This window comes from Aotus nancymaae, unplaced genomic scaffold (genome assembly GCF_030222135.1).
Source record: "Aotus nancymaae isolate 86718 unplaced genomic scaffold, 86718_ANA_hifiasm-v0.15.2.pri h1tg000076l, whole genome shotgun sequence".
NCBI classification, from domain to species: Eukaryota; Metazoa; Chordata; class Mammalia; order Primates; family Aotidae; genus Aotus; species Aotus nancymaae.
Window position 1 is genome coordinate 25,294,936 of NW_026988491.1, and position 21,938 is coordinate 25,316,873.

Below are 21,938 nucleotides of genomic sequence, written 5' to 3' on the forward strand. Positions count from 1 at the left end.
AAGGCGGAGGGCAGGGCCCCCAACCCCACCCGCAAGGCCTGCTCGGCCAGCAGCAAGATTCGCCGGCTGTCGGCCTGCAAGCAGCAGTGAGGGTGCCGCCTGCAGTCCGTGTCCAGGTGCCCGCGCCAGGCCCTCCTCCGTCTTCCTGCCGGTCCCTCCCTCCCGGAGAGGCGGCCGCCGTGCCTCTATGCTGACTGCGCCCCAGGACCTCAGGAGCTCCTGCAGGGCCGGACGGGAGGACCGCAGGGACCGGCGTAGCCGTGTCCGCCGCCCGGGAGGGCCCGCAGCTGGTTGACTTGGTGGCCCCGGGCGGGCGAGGGAGGCGGGAGGCGGCCCCGACGCACTTTACGTGGAGACTACTGGCCCCGCCGCTGCCTGAGCTCCGCAGACCGACGCCCTGGAGACCAGCCCGCCCCGCCATGCATGAAGCGCCGCCCGGGAGCCGCGGAGGCCGCCTCGGTATTGTTGTTCGGTTGGTTCCATTAAAAAAAACAGGTTTATTTATTTATTTATTTATTATTTTATTTTTTTTTTTTTTTTTTGCGGGGGAAAAAGAAACAGTCTTTATTGATAAATAGCTTACAATGAAATAAATAGAGCAGTGGTTTGTTAAAGAATAAAAACTAGGACAGAGGCTAGGTGTCTCTCCACCCCTGCCTCCGGCCCTAAGCTTCAGCCCTCTGGCTGGACACTTTGAATGATGAGGACTTGATGTTGATGGGCAGCCCATCCTTTCTCGAGCCCTTAGGGGCCTCTGTCTTCCTGGACAAGCGTGCAGGCACCACCTTGGACCCACTGGCCTTAGCAGAAGCACCCTTGGCATTTGTCTCCTGCCCAGCCCCGGGGGCAGCTGCCCCTCTAGGGGCCTGGGCCTTGGCCCTGGCTACCAACTTCTTTTTGGCTGGGGAAGCAGCACCATTCTTGACCTTGCTGACCATGGGTCTTGAGCTCTTACTCTCGGCTTTGGTTTTCCTGCAGGCCTCAGCATCTCCTTGGCTCCTCCTGCTGCCTTTGGCCTCTGCCTTCCTGCTGAACCCACTGGCACTAGAAGGGGCCCGCATGGCCTTGTCCGGCTTGGGGGGCACCTTCTGAGCCTCGCCTGGCTGTGCCTTGGTGTCCTTGACCTTGCTGCCTTGCTTGCGAGCTTTTTCTGTGGCTGCACCTGGCTTGAGAGGAAACTTCTGCACCTCTGCTGGCCTCTTGGCTGCCTTTTTTGCCTTGCCTGCCTTGGGAGGCTCCTCCTTGGCCTCATCTGGTTTCTTGGGGACCTTCCCCTTGGCCTCACCCGCTCTCCTGGGGGCCTTCGGGGGGGCCATCTTCCTGGGCTTGATTTTCCTCTTGTGCTTGGTAACTAATTTGAAGCTGCCAGTGGCCCCCCTGGGAGTTGAGGGGCCTGGTGAGGAGGCCATGGCGCATTCCAGTGGCCAGTGCCTGCTTCAGCAGGTACTTGAAGTGAAGGACATCCACTGTTGGGTACTTTTGCAGGATGTAGAGCTTGATGGCTGCCACCGACGTGCCCCGGCGCTGCTCCCCTGCCTGCAGCGCCTCCAGCACCATGCGCAGCACGGGGAGGGGGGTGGCAGCGTCCCACTGGGAAGCTGCTGTGGCTTGGGCCTGGCTTTTCAGATTCAGGAGACCTGGATGATCCTGCTGTGGAAGTCGAGGAGGGTGAGCTGCTGCTGGTGACGCTCCCAGGAGCCATGAGACTGACGGATGCAACTAGCAGACCCCTCACCCGGGTACCTTTTTTTTTTTTTTTCATACAAATGTTTTTATTTGCCACTTAAACCATGGTTTCTCTGTGCTACCCTGATAGTGTGTGGGTGTGAAACAGGCTGCTGGAACCATGGTTTACAGTAGTAGCAGGTAGATTAGTAGCGTGAATGGTGAAATGCTGCATCAAGTGTCTGTCGCTTGGCTCCCAGGGAAATATCATGCAGCCCAGGAATAGTGTCAGATTGAGAAGGGCTGAGGCAGGAACAGTCACTGTTTCTCCTCATTTTGGTGAGGAATGGGTCCCACATAATAGAGGGCCCAGCAGAAGCATCCAGTTCTGTTCTGAACAGAGCAGGCCAGTGGCAGCGGCCTCTTCCTTTCATTTACCCCTTTGGGCTTCTTGCCTAAAGTCTCTGCTCCTTCTTCACCTCCCAAGGCCCTGTGGCAAAAGGGAAGACACTGCCATTCCTGGCTCTTTCCCTGGATCAGTGTCTGATCTGGTGGAGATAGCTTGTGGGGCCTGGCTTCCTCCAGTTCTGGCGGATCCTGGCACTTGTCCTCCTAGAGTGCAGATATTGCTCGCTGGAGCCTGTCTCCGTGGCACTCTGTGGGTCAGCCAGTGGAGAGGGGGGCTCTGGGATTCTGAGCCGGCTGCAGTGGTGTAGCGAGTGGCCAAGGGGTTTCTGCCTTGGGGGCCTCTTCCTGCTCAGCCTCTTCAGGGCCTCCGCCACACGGTGGTCTCCTGCACATTCCCAGATGATCTGTGCCCATTCCTCAGCCAGCTGGTCCCCGCTGCGTCGAAACAGGCCTTGGATCTGCAGCAGCTCGGCGTCCTGGAAGATGTTGACTGAGGCCTGCTTGCGGCCCCGGGCCTCAGTTGGGGCTTGCCAAGGTGGTGGCTCACTGACCACCGAGGCTGGGGTCCCCATTGTGGATGCTCACGCTGAAGGGAAGCTCCGACAGACCTCAAATGGGGATGAGACAAGGTAAGATGCGCCCACTCCAGCCCCTTCCACAGCCTTCCGAAAGGGCAGGCGCAGCTCTGGGCTTCCTGCTGCGAGGGTGCCCACAAGGGCCTGGCGGTGCTCACGGGCAGCACAAGAGCGTGGGAGACGGTATCCTGGCCGAGGTCCTAAGGCGACATCTCCAGCACGAGGAGGCCCTGGGGCTCAGACGTGGCCGCTTCTCAGAACGACGGGGCCCTAAGTGGATCTGGCGGTCGCGTCCCAGTGGCACCCCGGCTCCCACCGCAGCGCCGAGCCGGGCCGCCGACCTACGGACCCGGTTGCTCGAGGGGGGCCGCACGCGGCCGCAAGCTGGTCCGATCCACTTGGGTCACAGCAGCGGCTCCCGGGAGAAAGCGCTCCCCAGCCCCGGAACCGCCAGTCCTCTGACCGAGCCGGGCGTGAGCTCCCGGGCGAGCATTCCAAACCCAAGGCGGAGCTCCGTGCGCCAATCAGCGGCGGGAGACGGGAGGGGGCGTGTCCATCACCCCCCCGCCCCCGCTGGCGTTTTTTCCTAAAGTATTGGTCTTTCTAATGTAGCGATTTTTCTTGTTGCATCTTTTCTACTTCAGTACATTTGGTGTACTGAGTTAATGGCTAGTACTGTATTGGCTCTGTGAAAACATATTTGTGAAAAGAGTATGTAGTGGCTTCTTTTGAACTGTTAGATGCTGAATATCTGTTCGCTTTTCAATCCCAATTCTGTCCCAATCTTACCAGATGCTACTGGACTTGAATGGTTAATAAAACTGCACAGTGCTGTTAAAAACAAAAAAACAAAAAAACAAAAAACAAAAAAGACTACATCAACTGTTGACATTCATAAGAACATATTTCCAGGTTTATTATTTTAAAAAGCAAATGGACTATAATCCTTTTTTTTCTTTGCCATGATCTTTTTAAGATTGAGGATATTTTTAAAAAATAAAACCAAGATTTTAAAGATTGAAAATTGACGTTAAAATTTAACTTCTCAAAGTAGTGATGTTTAACTCAGTCTTATTCCTGTTTATGGTATAACTGTAAAGTTATCATTTAACCATTCTTTAAATATTTCAAATTACTGGGAATAAATCACATTCCAGGGTGTATCTTCTTTTTCTTTTCTGTTTTTTTTTCTTTATTTTACTTTAAGTTCTGGGGTACATGTGCAGATCTTGCAGGATTGTTACATAGGTATACACATGCCATGATGGTTTGCTGCCTCTATCCCTCCATCACTTATGTTAGGTATTTCTCCTAATGCTATTTTTTCCCAATATTCCCATCCCCTGCTATCCCTCCCTCACTCCCACCCTCAACAGACCTCAGTTTGTGATGTTCCCCTCCCTGTGTCCGTGTGTTTTCATTGTTCAACATTCTCTTATGAGTGAAAACATGTGGTGTTTGGTTTTCTGTTCTTGTGTCAGTTTGCTGAGAATGATGGTTTCCAGCTTCATCTATGTCCCTGAAAAGGACATGAACTCATCCTTTATTATGGCTGCATAGTATTCCATGGTGTATATGTGCAACTTTTTCTTTATCAAGTCTGTCATTGATGGGCATTTTGGTTGGTTCCAAGTCTTTGCTATTGTAAACAGTGCCACAGTGAACATATGTGTCCATGTGTCTTTATAATAGAAGGATTTATAATCCTTTGGGTATATACCCAGTAATGGGATTACTGGGTCAAATGGTATTTCTATTTCTAGACCCTTGAGGAATCATCACACTGTTTGCCAAAATGATTGAAGTAATTTACACTCTCACCAACAGTGTAAAAGCATTCCTATTTCTCCACATCCTCTTCAGCATCTGTTGTCTCCTGATTTTTTAATGATCACCATTCTAACTGAGATGGTATCTCAATGTGATTTTGATTTGCATTTTTCTAATGACCAGTGATGATGAGCATTTTTTCTTATGTTTGTTGGCCACATAAATGTCTTCTTTTGAAAAGTGTCTGTTCATAACCTTTGCCCACTCTTTGATGGGGTTGTTTTTTCCTTGTATATTTGTTTTAGTTCTTTATAGATTCTGATTATTAGTTTTTTGTCATATGGGTAGCCTGCAAATTTTTTTTCCCATTTTGTTGGTTACTGGTTCACTCTAATGATTGTTTATTTTGCTGTGCAGAAGCTCTTCAGTTTAATTAGATCCCATTTGTCTATTTTGGTTTTTTTTTCCAATGCTTTTGGTGTTTAAGTCATGAAGTCCTTGCCTATGCCTATGTCCTGAATGGTATTGCCTAGGTTTTCTTCTTGGGTTTTTATGGTGTTAGATCTTATGTTTAAATCTTTAATTTATCTGGAGTTAATTTTTGTATAAAATGTAAGGAAGGAGTCCAGTTTCAGCTTTCTGCACATGGCTAGCCAGTTTCCCCAACACCATTTATTATAAAAAGGATTTATTAAATCCTTTCCCCATTGCTTGTTTTTGTCAGGTTTGTCAAAGATCAGATGGTTGTAGATGTGAGACATTACTTCTGAGGCCTCTGTTCTGTTCCATTGGTCCGTATCTCTGTTTTGGTACCAGTACCATGCTGTTTTGATTACCGTAACCTTGTAGCATAGTTTGAAGTCCGGTAGTGTGATGCCTCCAGCTTTGTGGCACAGTGGACTGATCAACAAAAACCTCATTGATTACTTTATCCCCTTCTTGCCCTTGGAGTACAGACATGTGAAAATGTGTGTGAGGGTCGAGATGAGGGCCCATGGTTCTGCCATAGATGAAGACATTGTCACCATAGTGGCAGAGGAAATGACGTTTCCCCCAAAGATGAGAAAATCTACTCAGGTCTCACTCTGTCATCCAAGCTGGAGTGCATTGGTGCAATCCTCAACTCACCGCAACCTCCGCCTCCCAGTTTGACTGATTCCCATGCCTCAGCCTCCCAAGTAGCTGGAATTTCAGGCATGAGCCACCATGCCTGGCTGGGATATAGCATCTAAGAGCTGATTTGGGAAAACACATGAATCTATTGCATGCATTTGTTATTTTGCAAGATGACAGCAGTCCAGCTGTTCTTTGTAGCTGAAGATGAACTTTTAAAATTCCCTTCACACTTAATGTACTGATCATGACAGAAGTATCTGAAAACAGCTGTGCACGGCAGGCCTAGCAATCATTTCTGACCCACAGCACCCACACCTCAGAAGCTACTGTGAGGACTAAAGGAGTCCAGGGACCTGCTGCAGGTTGGGGGTCACTGGGTTCCCACTGGCCAAAAACATCCTTTTGCTCTGTTTCATTGTTTTTTGTTTGTTTATTTTTGTTTTTGAGATGGAGTCTCACTCTGTCACCCAGACTGGAGTGCAGTGGCACAATTTCAGCTCACTGCAACTTCTGCCTCCTGTGTTCAAGCGATTCTTCTGCCTCAGACTCCTGAGTAGCTGAGACTACAGGTGTGTGCCACCAAGCCTGGCTAATTTTTGTATTTTTAGTAGAGATGGGATTTCGCCATATTGGTCAGGCTGGTCTCAAACTCCTGACCTCGTGATCCACCCACCCTGGCCTCCCAAAGTGCTTGGATTATAGGCATGAGCCACTGTACCCAGCCTGTTTTGTTCTTTACACAGAGAGAGTTCACTACTTGAAGTATTTTCAGTTAAACTTGAGGGTGCAGCGCAGATGGTGTCCGATGGGAGGACGTGGCCATGCCCACTGAGCACTCTTGATCTGGGCTGAACTATCTGTGTATGGGGTGGGGCTTCCATCTAAGACCTCTGCAGCAGACCTGGAGAGACAGGTCCCTCCCATCTCTCCATTGCTCTGGCTGCTAATACGGCCCTGATTGTGGTAATTCCTTCACTATCTCTCAGCTGGTATCAGCCCCAGGCTTCCTTGTGCTACATCTCAGCTTGAAGGCAGAGGTTGCAGTGAGTGAAGATCGTGCCACTGCACTCCAGCCTGGGTAACAAGAGCAAGACTCTGTCTTAAAATAATAATAATAATAATAATAATAATGAAAGAATCTCACAACAGATGCAACAGAAATTTTTAAAAGAACTTGAGGTATTATGATGAGCAACTAATGTCAATAATTAAGCAAAATAAATGAAATAAACAAATTCCTAGAGAGACTTTAAGTAGCAAAATTGACTAAAGAACAAATAGAAAATCTTTATAGATGTATATAAAGTTAAAAAAATTGAATTAGTAATTAAATATATTCCCCCCAAAGAAGAGTATAGTGCCAGATGGCTTAACCCATGAATTCCATCTAACATTTAAGGAAGAAAGTATGTCAGTCGTACACAAACATTTTCAGCAAATAGAGAAGAGAACGTATGCCAAAACATTTAGAAAGTATTAGCTTATACCAAAGCAGGATGGAGACATCAGAAGAAAAGCAGAGTTCCAAACAGTATTTCTCATAAGTTTACATGAAACGTATTTAAAAACATGGAAGCAAATTAAATCCAACAACACGTAAAATGGTCGTGCGCTATAACTCTCTAGAATTACTGACTAAAACCCAATGAACATAGTACATCATATAAATAAAGTAGAAAATCAATAGAATTATGTCAAAAGGCATAAAATAATTTTGACAAAATCTAACACTAATTTCTGATAACTCACAACAAACATGCAGATAAAAAACAAGTGACAAAATATAAAGGACAGAGGAGGGTAACTGGAATGATACCATTTTAAGGCTCTTACCTTACACAAAAATGTTAAAATACTAATTTTAATTCAAGATAGACTGTGATAAATGTAAATATTGTATTTTTTTTTTAAGACAGAGTCTTGCTCTGTCACTGAGGCTGCAGTGTAGTGGCGTGATCGGGCTCACTGCAACCTCCGCCTCCTGGGTTCAAGTGATTTTCATGCCTCAGCCTCCAGAGTAGCTGGGATTACAGGACCATGCCACCACACCTGGATAGTTTTGTATTTTTAGTTGAGACAGAGTTTCACCATGTTGGCCAGGCTGGTCTCGAACTAATGGCCTCATGTGATTCACCTGCCTTGGCCTCTACAGGCGTGAGCCACAGCACCCGGCCTACATATTGTAATCTTTCAATTAACAATAAAAAAAATTAAAACAAGCAGATATAGCTAAAAAGCCAGCAGAAGAGAGTGACAATCAGGAAGTTAGCACATCGTGTGGCTCTTCGTGGCCACTGAGGCGGGTTGAGGTCTGAGGCTCTTGTGGGGCCTGGGCGCTGATCACTAGGTGTTCTGTTCGGTGGGCTCGTATTTCTAGCCTGGCAATGGCGATGTACACCTGCATAACTTGCCAGGTGGCGTTCCGCGATGCAGACATGCAGCAGGCCCACTATAAGACGGAGTGGCACCGCTGCAGCCTGCGGCAGAAGGTGGTCAGCATGGCCCCAGAGACCGCCGAGGGCTTCCAGGAGCGAGTGGGCGCAGCGGGTTGTCGCGGAGGAGGCGAGCAAGGGCTCGGCCACCGACTGCACCGTTTGCACTAAGAAATTTGCCTCTTTCAAGGCCTACGAGAACCACCTCAAGTCTCGGCGGCACGTTGAGCTGGAGAAGAAGGCCGTGCAGGCCGAGAATCGGAAAGTCGAGATGATGAATGAAAAGAACTTGGAGAAAGGACTGGGCGGGGACAGTGTGGACAAGGATGCCATGAACGCGGCCATCCAACAGGCCGTCAAGGCCCAGCCGTCCATGTCTCCCGAGAAGGTGCCCCCAGCGCTTGCAAAGGAGGCCACGAGTGCCGTTGCCACGGGTGGCCGTGAAACCCACGACCGAGACCCAAGCGAGAAACCGCCCCGGCTCCAGTGGTTTGAACAGCAGGTGAAGAAGTTGTCAAAGCATCAGGAGGAGGACAGTGAGAAGGAGGAAGAGGACCCGGATGGAGACGCTTGGGAAGATACTGATTCTGATGAAGAATTGGAATATGAGGCTACTGAAGCAATGGACGATGCGGTGGAGCAGGGTGCAGAGGAGAAAGGCTTGGGAAAGCCCACTCCTTGGTGCCATCCCTATTACGGACTGCTTATTTTGTTCCCATCATTCCAGCTTACTCATGAAAACTGTGGCTCATATGACCAAAGTCCACAGTTGCTTTATTCCTGATATAGAATATCTTTCAGATATTAAGGGACTATTTAAATACTTGGGAGAGAAAGTTGGCGTTGGAAAGATTTGCTTGTGGTGCAACGAGAAAGGGAAGTCCTTCTACTCCACAGAAGCTGTACAGGCGCATGTGAATGACAAAAGCCACTGTAAGCTCTTCACAGATGGTGATGCTGCTTTGGAATTTGCAAACTTCTATGATTTTAGGAGCAGCTACCCAGATCACAAGGAAGTGGCGGACCCTGATGAGGCTGAGGAGTTGCCTTCAGAAAAGAACTTGGAATATGATGATGAAACTATGGAATTGATTCTGCCTTCTGGAGCCAGAGTGGGTCATCGATTTGGCTTGTCAAGATCTGTGGCAGTTACTGAAAATCAGAGTTCAAGGTTACAATGAGCTATGATTGTGCCATTGCAGCCCAGCCTGTGTAACAGAGCCAGGCTCTATTTCTAATACATCAATAAATATAGAAAGACTGAATATCTCCAATTTTTTTTTGAGACGGAGTCTTGCTCTGTCACCAGTCTGGAGTGCAGAGGTGTGATCTCATCTCACTGCAACCTCAGCCTCCCAGGTTCAAGCGATTCTCCTGCCTCAGCCTCCAAAGTAGCTGGGACTACAGGTATGTGCCACCACGCCCAGCTAATTTTTGTATTTTTAATAGTGACGGGGTTTCACCATGTTGGCCAGAATGGTCTCGATCTCTTGATCTTGTGATCAGCCTACTTCGGCCTCCCAAAGTGCTGAGATTACAGGTGTGAGCCACAGCACCTGTCCCCTAGAGTTTGCTGATTCTTTATTCTGCCTGCTCGAGTCTGCTTTCAAAAGCCTCTATTAAATTTTTTATTCCATTTACTGTACTTTTCAACTCCAAAGTAACTTCTGATTTCTTTTTAGGTTTCTAACCTTTTATTAATATTTTTATTTTGTTTATATATTGTTTTCTTGATTTTACCCATGTCTTCCTTTAGTTCTCTGAGCACCTTTAAGACCATTATTTTAAAATCTTTGTCTAGTGGATCTGCCAGCAGATAATTTTCAAGAACAGTTTCTGTTTATTTTATTTGTGCTTTTGAACAGGTCATATATTCCTGTTTCTTTGCATTCCTTGAGATTTTTCTTGAACACTGAACATTTGAATCTAACAATATGAAACTGTGGAAATTTGATTCTCCCACTTCCTCGAGGTTTACTGGTTTTGTTCTAATTTTTATTTGTTTTATTCTTATAGACTATCTCCTTTTAGTGGCTCGGTCTGAGGTATAAACTTAATGTTTTTTAACTCATTTCTGAACCTGTAACTTCTCCTAGACATGATAACTTTCTAAATGCTAGTCTTTGTACCTTGTCTCCAAAAGTTAAAAGAGAGCGAGAGAGAGGGAAATGAGAGGACTGGGGCCCTGGCCCTTTTAATTTCATGAAACTCACTTCAGCCAGTGGCAAGGAGCTTTCAACAATGGGGGCAAGTGCAAAAACAATGGCCACTATTTCTTTATGTGCACTTCTGTAATCAGAAGCAATAATCAGCAATCAGAGCACAAATCTCTTATATGTGGAGGACAGGGTCCTTTTTGCCACTCTGGTTCCCTCAAGCTGTGTGTAGATTGTTTCAGGAACACATGGTGTCTGCTATGGGTTGAGCGGTCGGAGGTGGGTAGTTGCTACTGTCCTAAGAGCAGTAAGTGACTGAAATTAACTGCAATTTATCATCCAAGCCTTCTTTCAGAAGTCACAAATCTTTAACAGACTTCAGAATTCCAAAGTAGTAACAGATAAATTCTGACAGTGTAATTATTCTCTAGTTGTGAAGACAGATTTTAGGTGCTTCTTTACACTTCTATATTTCCAGACTCTTCTTCATGTGCTTGATTTTAATATGTAACACTCCTAGAGCAAGTTACATCATATTATAAAAATATTTAAATAGGATTTTGATGAAAATGACATCTCCTTAAGTCTGGTCTTACTGATGCAAAGTCATTCTCTGAGAGTAAATTGAGCACATGCTGAAGATATGTAATTCCCTTTTTTGGAAAATGTAAAACATACTTAAATATTATTTTAAAACAAAATATTAGAACACAAATAGTTTAATATTTAGCATTTAATACGGGACAAACTAATTCCTGAGTGTTAATTAAATCATGGCAAAAAATGTTAAACTTACTTATACTCAGTCCAACACATTTTTACTTGTATTTTTCTAAAGAGGTGGCAAATCACTTACGAGCTTTGGTTTTACAATTATTTCACCTTCATCACTTTCTAGTTTCATTACATTACACAAGTTGCAATATGTCTTTGATTCAGTTCATCACAATATAGTATATCTATATTGGATGATAAGCATCGGTAGTAATCTGCTTCATTCACTAGCTCCTTCAAATAAATTGCAACAAAAATAATATGAAAATCACTACCATTGTCTTTAGAACACAAGCATGAAGCAGTCAACTTTTATGATCTGGCTATTTTCATTTGTTTTAAATATCCATTCTCCAACAATAAGTAGATGTTACCTTTTCAGAAATTTGTGTGCACTCTCAAAATTTGTATTTAATGCCCCTTTCTAAAATGGATTTTAATTGTTTTATACATGTCTGATCTTACCTTCTAGTTTATTAGACCTTGAGAACAAAGGCAGTGCCTCATCTAACTTCACAATGTTGAAGTGCAACAAATACTTTACTTAACATATTAAAAATTTGAGTTAAATGAGGATTTAAATGATTATTTCATTTTTCTAATGCCATAGATAAACTGTAGATACTAACAGTTTAAGTGATTTATTCAAGTTCATGCAGATTTTTAGAGAAAAAAATAAAAATAATGTTCTCCTAGACTTTCAATTCAATAATGCTCCATATAATTGGCCTGATGATTTTCAAAGTATATTGAAATATAACAAGCTTATTGTGCCCAAGTAACTTCAAATAAATCAAGTGGTCCATCTTCTGACAAATGATGAATACAAAATAATAAATAGCATTATGCTTAACATGTGTTCACTGTTAAGCATATATTTAGGCCTCATGTATATACTGGGTTTACATACATTCTATTATCACCCTGATTGAATCTACCATTATCCTGCCTTTTTTCCACTACAAAACAACCTGCTCACTGGTCCTCTTGCATCCCATGGGCCTGTTTCTTCCTAATTAGTTCTCCGTGCCACAACCAAAATGAATTATTTCAATGTGAAAATCCAAAAGTCACTGCCACCACTTTTTCTACCCTCCCCAACCTTTTGTGCCAATGCTGCTTCATCATTCCTAGAGAAAAAACATGGCTTCTAAACATCCACATAATGAATTTTAAAGTTCACCATCTTACCGCTACCTAGACATAAAGGTTTCTCAACCTCAGCATCGACATGTTGACCTTGATAATTCTTTGTTGTGGAGGGTCCTTGCATTTTCCTATTTAACTTTTACTCTTTCATCAGATATGAGCTTAAATATCACTTGCTCAGGGGATATCAATCTAGCCTACTTGTCCTCTCAAATCCAATCCGTCTCACATATGCATGGAAAACACTAGGAATCTCTCCTTCGTAGCATGTGTCATAATTGCAAATCTATATTTGTGTGGTTACTTGATGAGTGATTTTCTCCAGGAGTGTGATAGTGTAAACTGTTGGTCTTTGTCCCCATTTCTTGGCATGCAACTCCTAAAATCCTCAGAATCTTGAAGTGATTTTTGTGTATGCTACTGAGGGACTGATGACTGGTAGCCATTAGGTAGCCTTAGGATGGGAGTGGTCACCAGAAAGACCAAGGCTTGACTAGAGGATTAGAACTTCCAAACTCACCCCTGGCTTTCAGGGAAGAGAGAGTGGCTAAAAGTTAACTTAATGGCCAAGGACTGATGGCTTAATTACCCATGTCTACATAGTAAAGCCCTTATAAAAACATAAAAAGACTGCATTAGGAGAGCTTCTGAAAAGATGAACACATAAAGGTGCCTGGAGAGGGCATGGAAGCTCTGTGCCCCTTCCCATATAACTTGCCCTGTGAATTTCTATGTCTGTATCCTTTGTAATATCCTTTATAATAAACCAGTAAATATGTTTCTCTGAGTTCTGTGATCCACTCCAGCAAATTAATTGAACCCAAGGAGAGTTCATGGGAACCCCAACCTGAAGCCAGGTTGGCTGGAAGTTCTGGAGGTCTGCACTGATGACTAGTGTCTGAATAGGGTAGTCTGAAGACTGAGCCCTCTGTCTGTGAGATCCAGTGCTATCTCCAGGTATATAGCATCAGAACTGAATTGACAGCTGGTTTCCACTGCTTGATATGTGGGGAAAACCCCTCCCAACATTTAGTCACAGAAGTCTATGATGATTATTGTTGTTGTCTGAGAAAATGGAAATAATATGTTGAGTGTTGCTTTTTGGGCACACAAAGAGGTTAGTACTTTTTTTCCCCTATTTTGTAATCTCCAGTACCTGAAAAGCTGTGGGCACATAGTAGCACTTAATAAGCATATGTAGATATACACCATGGAATACTGTGCAGCCATCAAAAATGATGAGTTTGTGCCCTTTGTAGGGACATGGATGAACCTAGAAACCATCATTCTCAGCAAACTGACACAAGAACAGAAAATCAAACGTCGCATGTTCTCACTCATAGGTGGATGTTGAATGATGAGAACACATGGACACAGGGAGGGTCTGTTGGGGGGAAATAGGGGAGGGACAGCGGGGGTGGGGAGTTGGGGAGAGATAGCATGGGGAGAAATGCTACATATAGGTGAAGGGGAGGAAGGCAGCAAATCACACTGTCACGTATGCACCTATGCAACAATCTTGCATGTTCTTCACATGTACCCCAAAACCTAAAATGTAATTAAAAAAATTAAATTAAAATAAATAAATAAGTATATGTAGAATTAAGAGATATAATTTAATTTTCTCTATGAAGTAGATGCTATTATTAATTTCATTTTAATGATGAAAAAACAAATTCTTACAATTTAGAAAATGACTTTTGATACATTTGTTTTATTTGTGGTCTATGTGTATTTCTGAGCACATACTAAAGACTAAATGCATCATGGTTGGAGATGATCAGTAATTCAACTGAGAACCATTCTGGCAGAAGAGAGATGAGCACATTAAGGTATGTGTAACATTTGAACTGGAGTCCTGGGAAAAAATTATTGGTTTGCCACAGTCCTCCACTGAAATCAAAATAGCCAGTCCTTTTGTGTATTTAGATGTGGTGGTAAGAAGCAATAAGCTCTGTTAACAATTTTACTTGCTTATTAGATCTTCAATAATCTTGGCCCCAGGCGCAAACACTTCAACAGTACCAGTAAGAAAAACAACCTCAGGTTAACTGAAGGAGTGCCTTCAGAAAAACCTGCTTTCATTTATTTGAATACTTGGGAAGAAACATCAATCTTAGCCTTTTTAATTCTACCTAACTGATTTTTTTTTTCTAAAGCTTCTCTCCTTTTAAAAACTCAGTAAGTCAGCCGGGGACCAAGGTGGCTCACACCTGTAATCCCAGCACTTTGGGAGGCTGAGGTGAGTGGATCATCTGAGGTCAGGAGTTTGAGACCAGCGTGACCAACATGGAGAAGCCCCATCTCTACTAAAAACTCCAAAAATTAGCCGGGTGTGGTGGTGCATGCCTGTAATCCCAGCTACTTGGGAGGCTGAGGCAGGAGAATCGATTGAACCCTGGAGGCAAATGTTGTGGTGAGTTGAGATCACACCATTGCACTCCAGCTCGGGCAACAAGAGCTAGAATACATCTCAAAAACAAAACAAAACAAAAAACTCAATAGGCCTTTTGTAATTTGTGCTTTCTTCAAAACAGTAACATTGACTAAAGCATGACAATTTAATACTATTTGTCAAAACTACTAAATGGTTCAAAATATAGACAATGTGTGTCATTGTAGTATGTTATTATGTTCAACTCATTTAGTATACCGGGTATCACGTAATAGTGAATAATTTGCAGTGCTGAAAAATACAGTAATTAGCATATGTTTATAAATCATACTTTCAGCAGTAGTACTTATTAAAGATGATAATCAAACATCTGTAAGATGTATGCCACTTTTCTGACAACAGCCACACATACCATTCCAATCTAATACTATATATAAGATACAATATTCAATTATTTTGATGACATATACAAGGAGGACATAATCTCTGGATTGAGTTTCTCAGTGGGGGCTATGTTCCCCATACAAATCCCCTCAAATAAAGATTACTTTTGCTAATACATTATTCAATGTATCCTATAATTATTGCCAACTCCCTGAAAAGTAATTTACCACAAATGTCAAGTCAGCAATATACATTTGAAAGCCAATTTTATATTTACTAAATATTATGAAGAAGCTGTTAAATGAATAGAAATAATTGCTTCAGTGCCCAGTTAACAGCACTGAATTTAACAAATTACTCTTAAGTATTAATTTAAACATCAAATAAATATCTGCCCATAACTGCTTTTATGATGATTCTAAATAAATGAATAGATTCACTTCTTAGGCAGTTTACTAAGGATTCCAATGAATATCGCATCTATATCAAAGTAATACTTACGAATAAATACATCAGCACTGAGATGTTTAGACATACCCATAGTTTTTCCAAATATAAGCTGAATTTCCAGATGTAATTTATTAACTTTTGCTACAGTTAATAAATCATAGAATCTTTTATAATTTCTCCTGTATTTGTAAGACTTTTTCTAACAGAACAATTTTCTCAAATAATAAGAAATTTGCCTGCCCAGTTTCTGTAATTCAGCATTTTCAGCATGTGAGCATAGGTCTTACCGTATTGATTTTAATAGTTCCACTTGTAGTTTGAAAAGTGACCTTTAGTTGGTTTGTGCAACTTAAATTGTAAGTTAAATTCTCATTGATCTTTTTAAAATACTGAAAAAGTTATGAATCTTGTTTAATACCTTCATTTAATAAAGCTGCTTGTTTATGGTTTTAATTGGATTGAAATCCAAATGAAGATATTTACCCAATCATCACCTCCGCAGTAATATTCACAGACCTGCAGTACCATTTTCTCTGAATCTGAATCGTGGTGAGTTGATAAACTCAAGGCTTGATATTTATATATCCACTTTATAGTTACTTTTATCACATAGAATATGATACTTTTTTTTTTTTTTTTTTTTTTTTTGACATGGAGTCTTGCTCTGTTGCCCGAACTGGAATGCAATGGCGAGATCTCAGCTCACTGCAACCTCTGCCTCCCGGGTTCAAGCAATTCTGCCTCAGCCTCCTGAGTAGCTGGGACTGGATAATTTTTTTATATTTAGTAGGGGTGGGGTTTCGCCACTGCTCCTGGATAATTTTTGTATTTTAGTAGGGACATGAATTCCTGATCTCAAGTGATCCACCCGCATCGGCCTCCCAAACTCCTGGGATTACAAGTGTGAGCAGAATGTGGTATTTTTTTTCAACATATAGAATGATCCAAACTTGTTTCATGATAATTTTTCCAACCATATACTGAGATATCGTTACATTATGAGAAAACTCAATATTGACGTTTTAGCATGCAGTGATAAATCTTTCTTCATATTGTAAGGACCCTCTTCCTCTACACTGATCTCAAAGGGCAGAATGTAATGCCTTATTTAACTGGGAGAAGGAATATATCAGTATTTAAATGTTCTTCGTATATACATGTTACCTTATTCTGGTTTGGTTTTTTTTTGAGACGGAGTCTTGCTCTGTCTCCAGGCTGGAGTGCAGTGGCGCAATCTTGGCTCACTGCAACCTCCGCCTCCTGGGTTCAAGCGATTCTTCCGCCTCAGCCTCAGAAGTAGCTGGGATTACAGGCACGTGTCACCATGCCCAGCTATATTTTGTATTTTTAGTAGAGATGGGGTTTCACCATGTTGGCCAGGGTGGTCTCGATCTCTTGACCTCGTGATCCACCCGCCTCGGCCTCCCAAAGTGCTGGGATTACAGGCGTGAGCCATCGCTCCTGGCCTCTTTTTTTTTTTTTTTTTTTTTTTTTTTTTGAGACAAGAGTCTCGCTCTGTTGCCCAGGCTAAAGTGCAGTGGCATAACCTTTGCTCACTGAAATCTTCGTCTCCCGGGTACAAGCAATTCCCCTGCCTCAGCCTCTTGAGTAATTGGGGTTACAGGTGTGTGCCACCATGCCTGGCTCATTTTGTATTTCTAGTCGAGATGAGGTTTCGCTGTGTTGGCCAGGCTGGTTTCAAACTTCTCACCTCAAGTGATCCACTAGGCCTCCCAAAGTGCTGGAATTACAGACATGAGCCACCATGCCCAGCATACATCCAAACTTTATTCTTTGCAAATGTCTTTGTGTATGTCTAATGGTTTAAAAACTAACATTGTATCTATACATAACTCTCTATAAAAATGTTTATTGTTCATTGTAAAAACAAAAGGAGTTATATTATCAGTGCTAAATAATCCCTTAAGAGAATCCAGCAACGATTACTCACTCTAAACCACAAAAGTTGCCCCCATCTTCTACAGTTTTTCAAGAACTGCTAAACCCAATTAGTGTTAACCGATGATGAAGTGGTAATCAAAGACTTTATGAAATATAAATAGTATTTTACATTTCATGGGTCTTGCTAATTCTGAATGATACCTAGGAGAAATGCTCATTTAAAAAACTAACTGGGTCACTGGACATTAAAGAGATAATTCTGAATAAATTGAAATCTATAATAAAATATACATCTGTTCCCATGCTAATAGGTATGTTCCCATGCTAAATATATTACAATGGTTTATGAAGTACTCTCTTTATGTAATATTGTAGAAATAGAAAAAAAATTATACTTTACTAAGATAAAACTTTAAAATTATAACTATTTTCAAAATTCATTTTATGTATAAGATAATCAAGAATTAAAAAAAGCCTTTCTCCTCCATCTGCTGTTACGTTCAGGTTAAACCGAAGTTCTTTAATTTTATTATTACATTATATATATGTGTGATATCTTCATTAAGATGTCACTAATTTTAATCATCAACCCTAGAATAAATATTAGACAAGAAAGTACATACAACATGAAAAAAAAATAAATTCAAACATCAACAAAAGTTTCTACCAAAAAATAATATAATATCAATTTTGATTCAGCATTGTCAACTACATACAGTGAAAACATATGGTGAATATTCACAAATGAATAGAACTGATGGATCTTATTATATTTCAACAGAAGAAAAAATAGCCTCTGTGAAAAATAATATCTTTAAGTAATCTCCCATTGGTACTAGTTTTCATTGCCAAGTTTTGAGTAAGTCATTCTGGGGGAGGAGGGAGCTGGAGAAAGTTACAGAGAAAACAAGAAGTCCCTTGTTAAAAGGAATTGAATCTTCTATTGATGAAAAGCTGCCTGCAACCTGGAATGGTGACTTGCAACAACACAATTTAACATTCTCTAAAAAAAACAACCCATTTTTGCACACAAAACTAAAGTACTAAAGATGTTCTGCTAAACACATGAAAAAGATAGTAAAATCCTTTTCATTTGTATGATCATAGGAAATCTACCTCTGGCATATGTAAACATCATAACTTCTGGATCATCTTTTAAAATGTTAAAAATTCATGTAGATTATTAAGATGCAGTTTTGGTCTATGTACTTGTAAATTTACAGAAACACACATACACATGAACACACACATAAGCTTACGTGTTCAGACACAAAATGATGCTAGAAATTAGTTCTTAAATATTTGATTAATATCAGAAGTACATTTTGCAACAATAGTCTTCATAATTATTCCTCAATGTATAGTCACAGTTTTACTTTATAGAGAGCTCTATAAATTAATTTCAAGAATAAAAAAGATGGCTGGGCATGGTGGCTCAAGCTGTAATCCCAGCTCTTTGAGAGGCTGAGGTGGGTGGATCACCTGAGGTCAAGAGTTCAAGACCAGTGTGGCCAACATGGAGAAACCCTGTCTCTACTAAAAATATGAAATTAGCTGGTGTGGTAGCACATATCTGTAATCCCAGCTACTAGGAAGGCTGCGGCAGGAGAATTACGTGAACCTGGGAAGCGGAGGTTGCAGTGAGCCAAGATCACACTATTGCATTCCAGCCTGGGCAATAAGAGCAAAACTCCATTTCAGAAAAAAAAAAAAATTACACTAGGTGAAAGAGAAAAATTTCTATGCATCAAGATTCCCTGTGAAAAACTGACTTGCTATACACAGAGAAACAATAATAGGCCCTTTGGCTAACTTTTCATTATGATCAACAAAGGCTAGAAGAGAGTGAAATGATATAATTATTGCCTTATCCTCTAGCTATAAGACCCTCATTATAAGACTCTGAAAGATTTGGATAGAAATTTGGTTTTATCTACAATAATTTATAGCACAAATTTGTCTTGTAAATAAAATGCAACCACTAAAGATATAAAACCAGTTAAAACATTAGCTTTATTGCCAGAGATGGGGAAGAAAGGACAACCAAGAATTCTATTTCCAGTGAAAATATCCTTCAAAAATAAAAGCAAATTAAAAATTAAAATATATCTGTCCATTAAAATGTTTTTTAAAAGGCTTTTCTAAATTACATATTGCAGAAATTATCTTCCAAAGAACTTTTAAACTATACTCAGAAACTAAAATACTTACGTATACCATTAATTTTTATTCACACTGATAATCACTCATTTTTGACAAAACCTTTTATTATTTCCAAATTATTTTAGCCACCAAAGAGATTTGTGTTTTTTTAAAAGTCACAGACAACTTTAATCTTGCAAGAGCACGATTCCACAACATGTGAGTTAAATGTGAAAAGGTCAAATCTACTGTAATAAAAGCCATTCTTTGGATGTCTTTATAGTGAAGCAGCCAAAAGGCTATACTGAATGCTGGAAGAATTAAGTATTCAGATACTTATTTTCCTTCTCCAATATAGCATCATGCTGGAAATTTATTCAATGAGTTATTTTGTTGTTGTTTTACAAAATGGAACATTTCAAACCATACAAATAGATTCTGATACAGCTCTAAATGTTACAACACACTGAAAAGTTCAATATTTAATATTATAGTATTAAAAAGCAAAAAAATTATATTTCAATGAATCTAATGAAAATTATAGTTTTATTTGCTTTTTTATTCCATGTATATTTCAATGTCTAAATATTACCACCTCCTGTAAGTGGTATGTTTTCCAATTCATAATAAAAGAATTGTGGAATTGGCCGGGCACAGTGGCTCACGCCTGTAATCCCAGCACTTTGGGAAGCCAAGATGGGCAGATCACGGGGTCAAGAGATCGAGACCAACCTGGCCAACATGGTGAATCCCCATCTCTACTAAAAATACAAAAATTAGCTGGGCATGTTGGCACACGCCTGTAGTCCCAGCTACTCGGGAGGCTGAGGCAGGAGAATTGCTTGAACCTGGGAGGCAGAGGTTGCAGTGAGCTGAGGTCGTGCCACTGCACTCCAGCCTGGTGACTGTTGACAGAGCAAAACTCTGTTTCAAAAAAAAAAAAAGAAGAAGAAGAATTGTGGAATTACTGCCAGAATACAATTAAAGCAGCTAATAAGGTATTGTAGACATAATTTTTTTGCAATTTTTATAAAAGAGTAGTAGCAAATATTATTAAATATAAAAAAGTTTTTAACAAAAGTCCCTTCTGTTGTCATTTAAACAACTGATGTATCCATGCATGATTAATTTTAATTTCAGTGACTGTCATTAAAACAAAAGTAAATGCACATGATTCAAAATGTACTAAGATTAAATTTTCATTGTTGGTTCACAATAAAGCTAATATTTTACCTTGTTTTATGTCTTCAGTGGTTGCATTTTATTTACAAGATAAATTTGTGCTATAAATTATTGGAGATAAAACCAAATTTCTATCCAAATCTTTCAGAGTCTTATAAAGAGGGTCTTATAGCTAGAGGATAAAGCAATCAGCAATAATTCCAAATTAAGGAATTATATGACCAGTTCCATATAGGTGATATATACACAACAAGCATTGTAGTAGTTCAAACGGTATAATGTGAATGTACATATTGTCATGGTTAATTTTTTTTTAATTCAGACAGAGTCTCTCTGCCACCCAGGCTGGAGTGCAGTGGTGTCATCGTAGCTCACTGTCACCTCAAACTCCCAAACTCAAGATATCCTCCCACTTCAGCCTCTCTAGTAGCTGGGACTACAGGTGTGTACCACCATGCTTGGCTAGCTAGCTATTTATTTATTTAGTAGAGACAGGGTCTCATTATGCTGCCCTGACTGATCTTGATCTTGGCTCCTGGCCTCAAGTACATCTTGTATTTTCATCTCCCAAAGTGTTAGGATTACAGATGTGAGCCTCTGTGCTGGCCTGATGGTTAATTTCATGTGTCAACGTGACTGGGTTAAAGAATGCCCAGATAGCTGGAAAAACATTCTTTCTGGGGGTATCTGTGAAATGTTTTTAATAGCATTTGCATCTAGTAAACAATCAGGAGTTAAAGAGGTCCACTGTCACCACTGTTGGTTGACATCATCCAAGTCACTGGGGGCCTGCCCCAACAGAACAAAAAGCAGAGGATGGGTTCTCCAGCTCACAGACAGCAGAGCATTGGGCTTGTGGGCCTCCATAATAATAAATGTGACCTCATTCCCACCATACATCTCTCCTTGTATATTTCTGCATGTCCTATTGATTCTATTTCTCTGGACCCTGAAAAAAAATATATATATAGGTGTGTATATAGTTTTTAAAATAGTGACATTTAACAACTTATTATCTTGCGCTAATAATTATTAAAAGCCCACAGTAATGCCAAATTTCTTTCTCTAACTCTCGAGAGAACATCCCCTTATCTATGGCTGATGGTCAATAACAGCTTAATAAGATTAGTATGTTTCATTTATTAAGCATTTTCTATTTTCAAACCCTGTGCAAGTCCCATTATGTATGTGAATATACTGATTCTTACAACAACTTGGTGAGATAGTTATTAATATTCATACTTCCAGATGAGATGATGATGTTGGAAAAGTTCAGTTAGCTGCCAGAGTCTTGTACAGTTAAATGACCAAATAAGAACTAAATCCAGTACTGTGACTTCTACATACATACTCTTTGCTTTGTGCTTCATTGTCTTGGAGAATCAGTCCCCCAACGTCTTTATGCACTTTCAGAAAGAGATAGACATTCACATGCTCT

The 21,938-nt window shown here is 41.1% G+C and overlaps 2 protein-coding genes and 1 pseudogene across 2 annotated transcripts; 1 reads left to right on the forward strand and 2 right to left on the reverse strand.

Moving 5' to 3' along the window:
- Window positions 1-665: 665 nt before the first annotated feature.
- On the reverse strand, window positions 666-1,702 carry LOC105706696 (histone H1.8-like). Its single transcript, XM_064367854.1, is given in 3 exon segments — window positions 666-1,380; window positions 1,382-1,569; window positions 1,571-1,702. Coding segments are annotated over 3 exon segments (1,035 nt in total).
- Window positions 1,703-2,201: 499 nt separating this feature from the next.
- LOC105706693 (arginine vasopressin-induced protein 1-like) lies at window positions 2,202-2,710 on the reverse strand. The gene has a single exon (XM_064367855.1). It carries the CDS (start codon window positions 2,643-2,645, stop codon window positions 2,202-2,204), a length of 444 nt encoding a protein of 147 aa, XP_064223925.1. The 5' UTR covers window positions 2,646-2,710.
- Window positions 2,711-7,918: 5,208 nt separating this feature from the next.
- Window positions 7,919-9,147, forward strand: LOC105706689 (cytoplasmic 60S subunit biogenesis factor ZNF622-like; annotated as a pseudogene).
- Window positions 9,148-21,938: the final 12,791 nt, after the last annotated feature.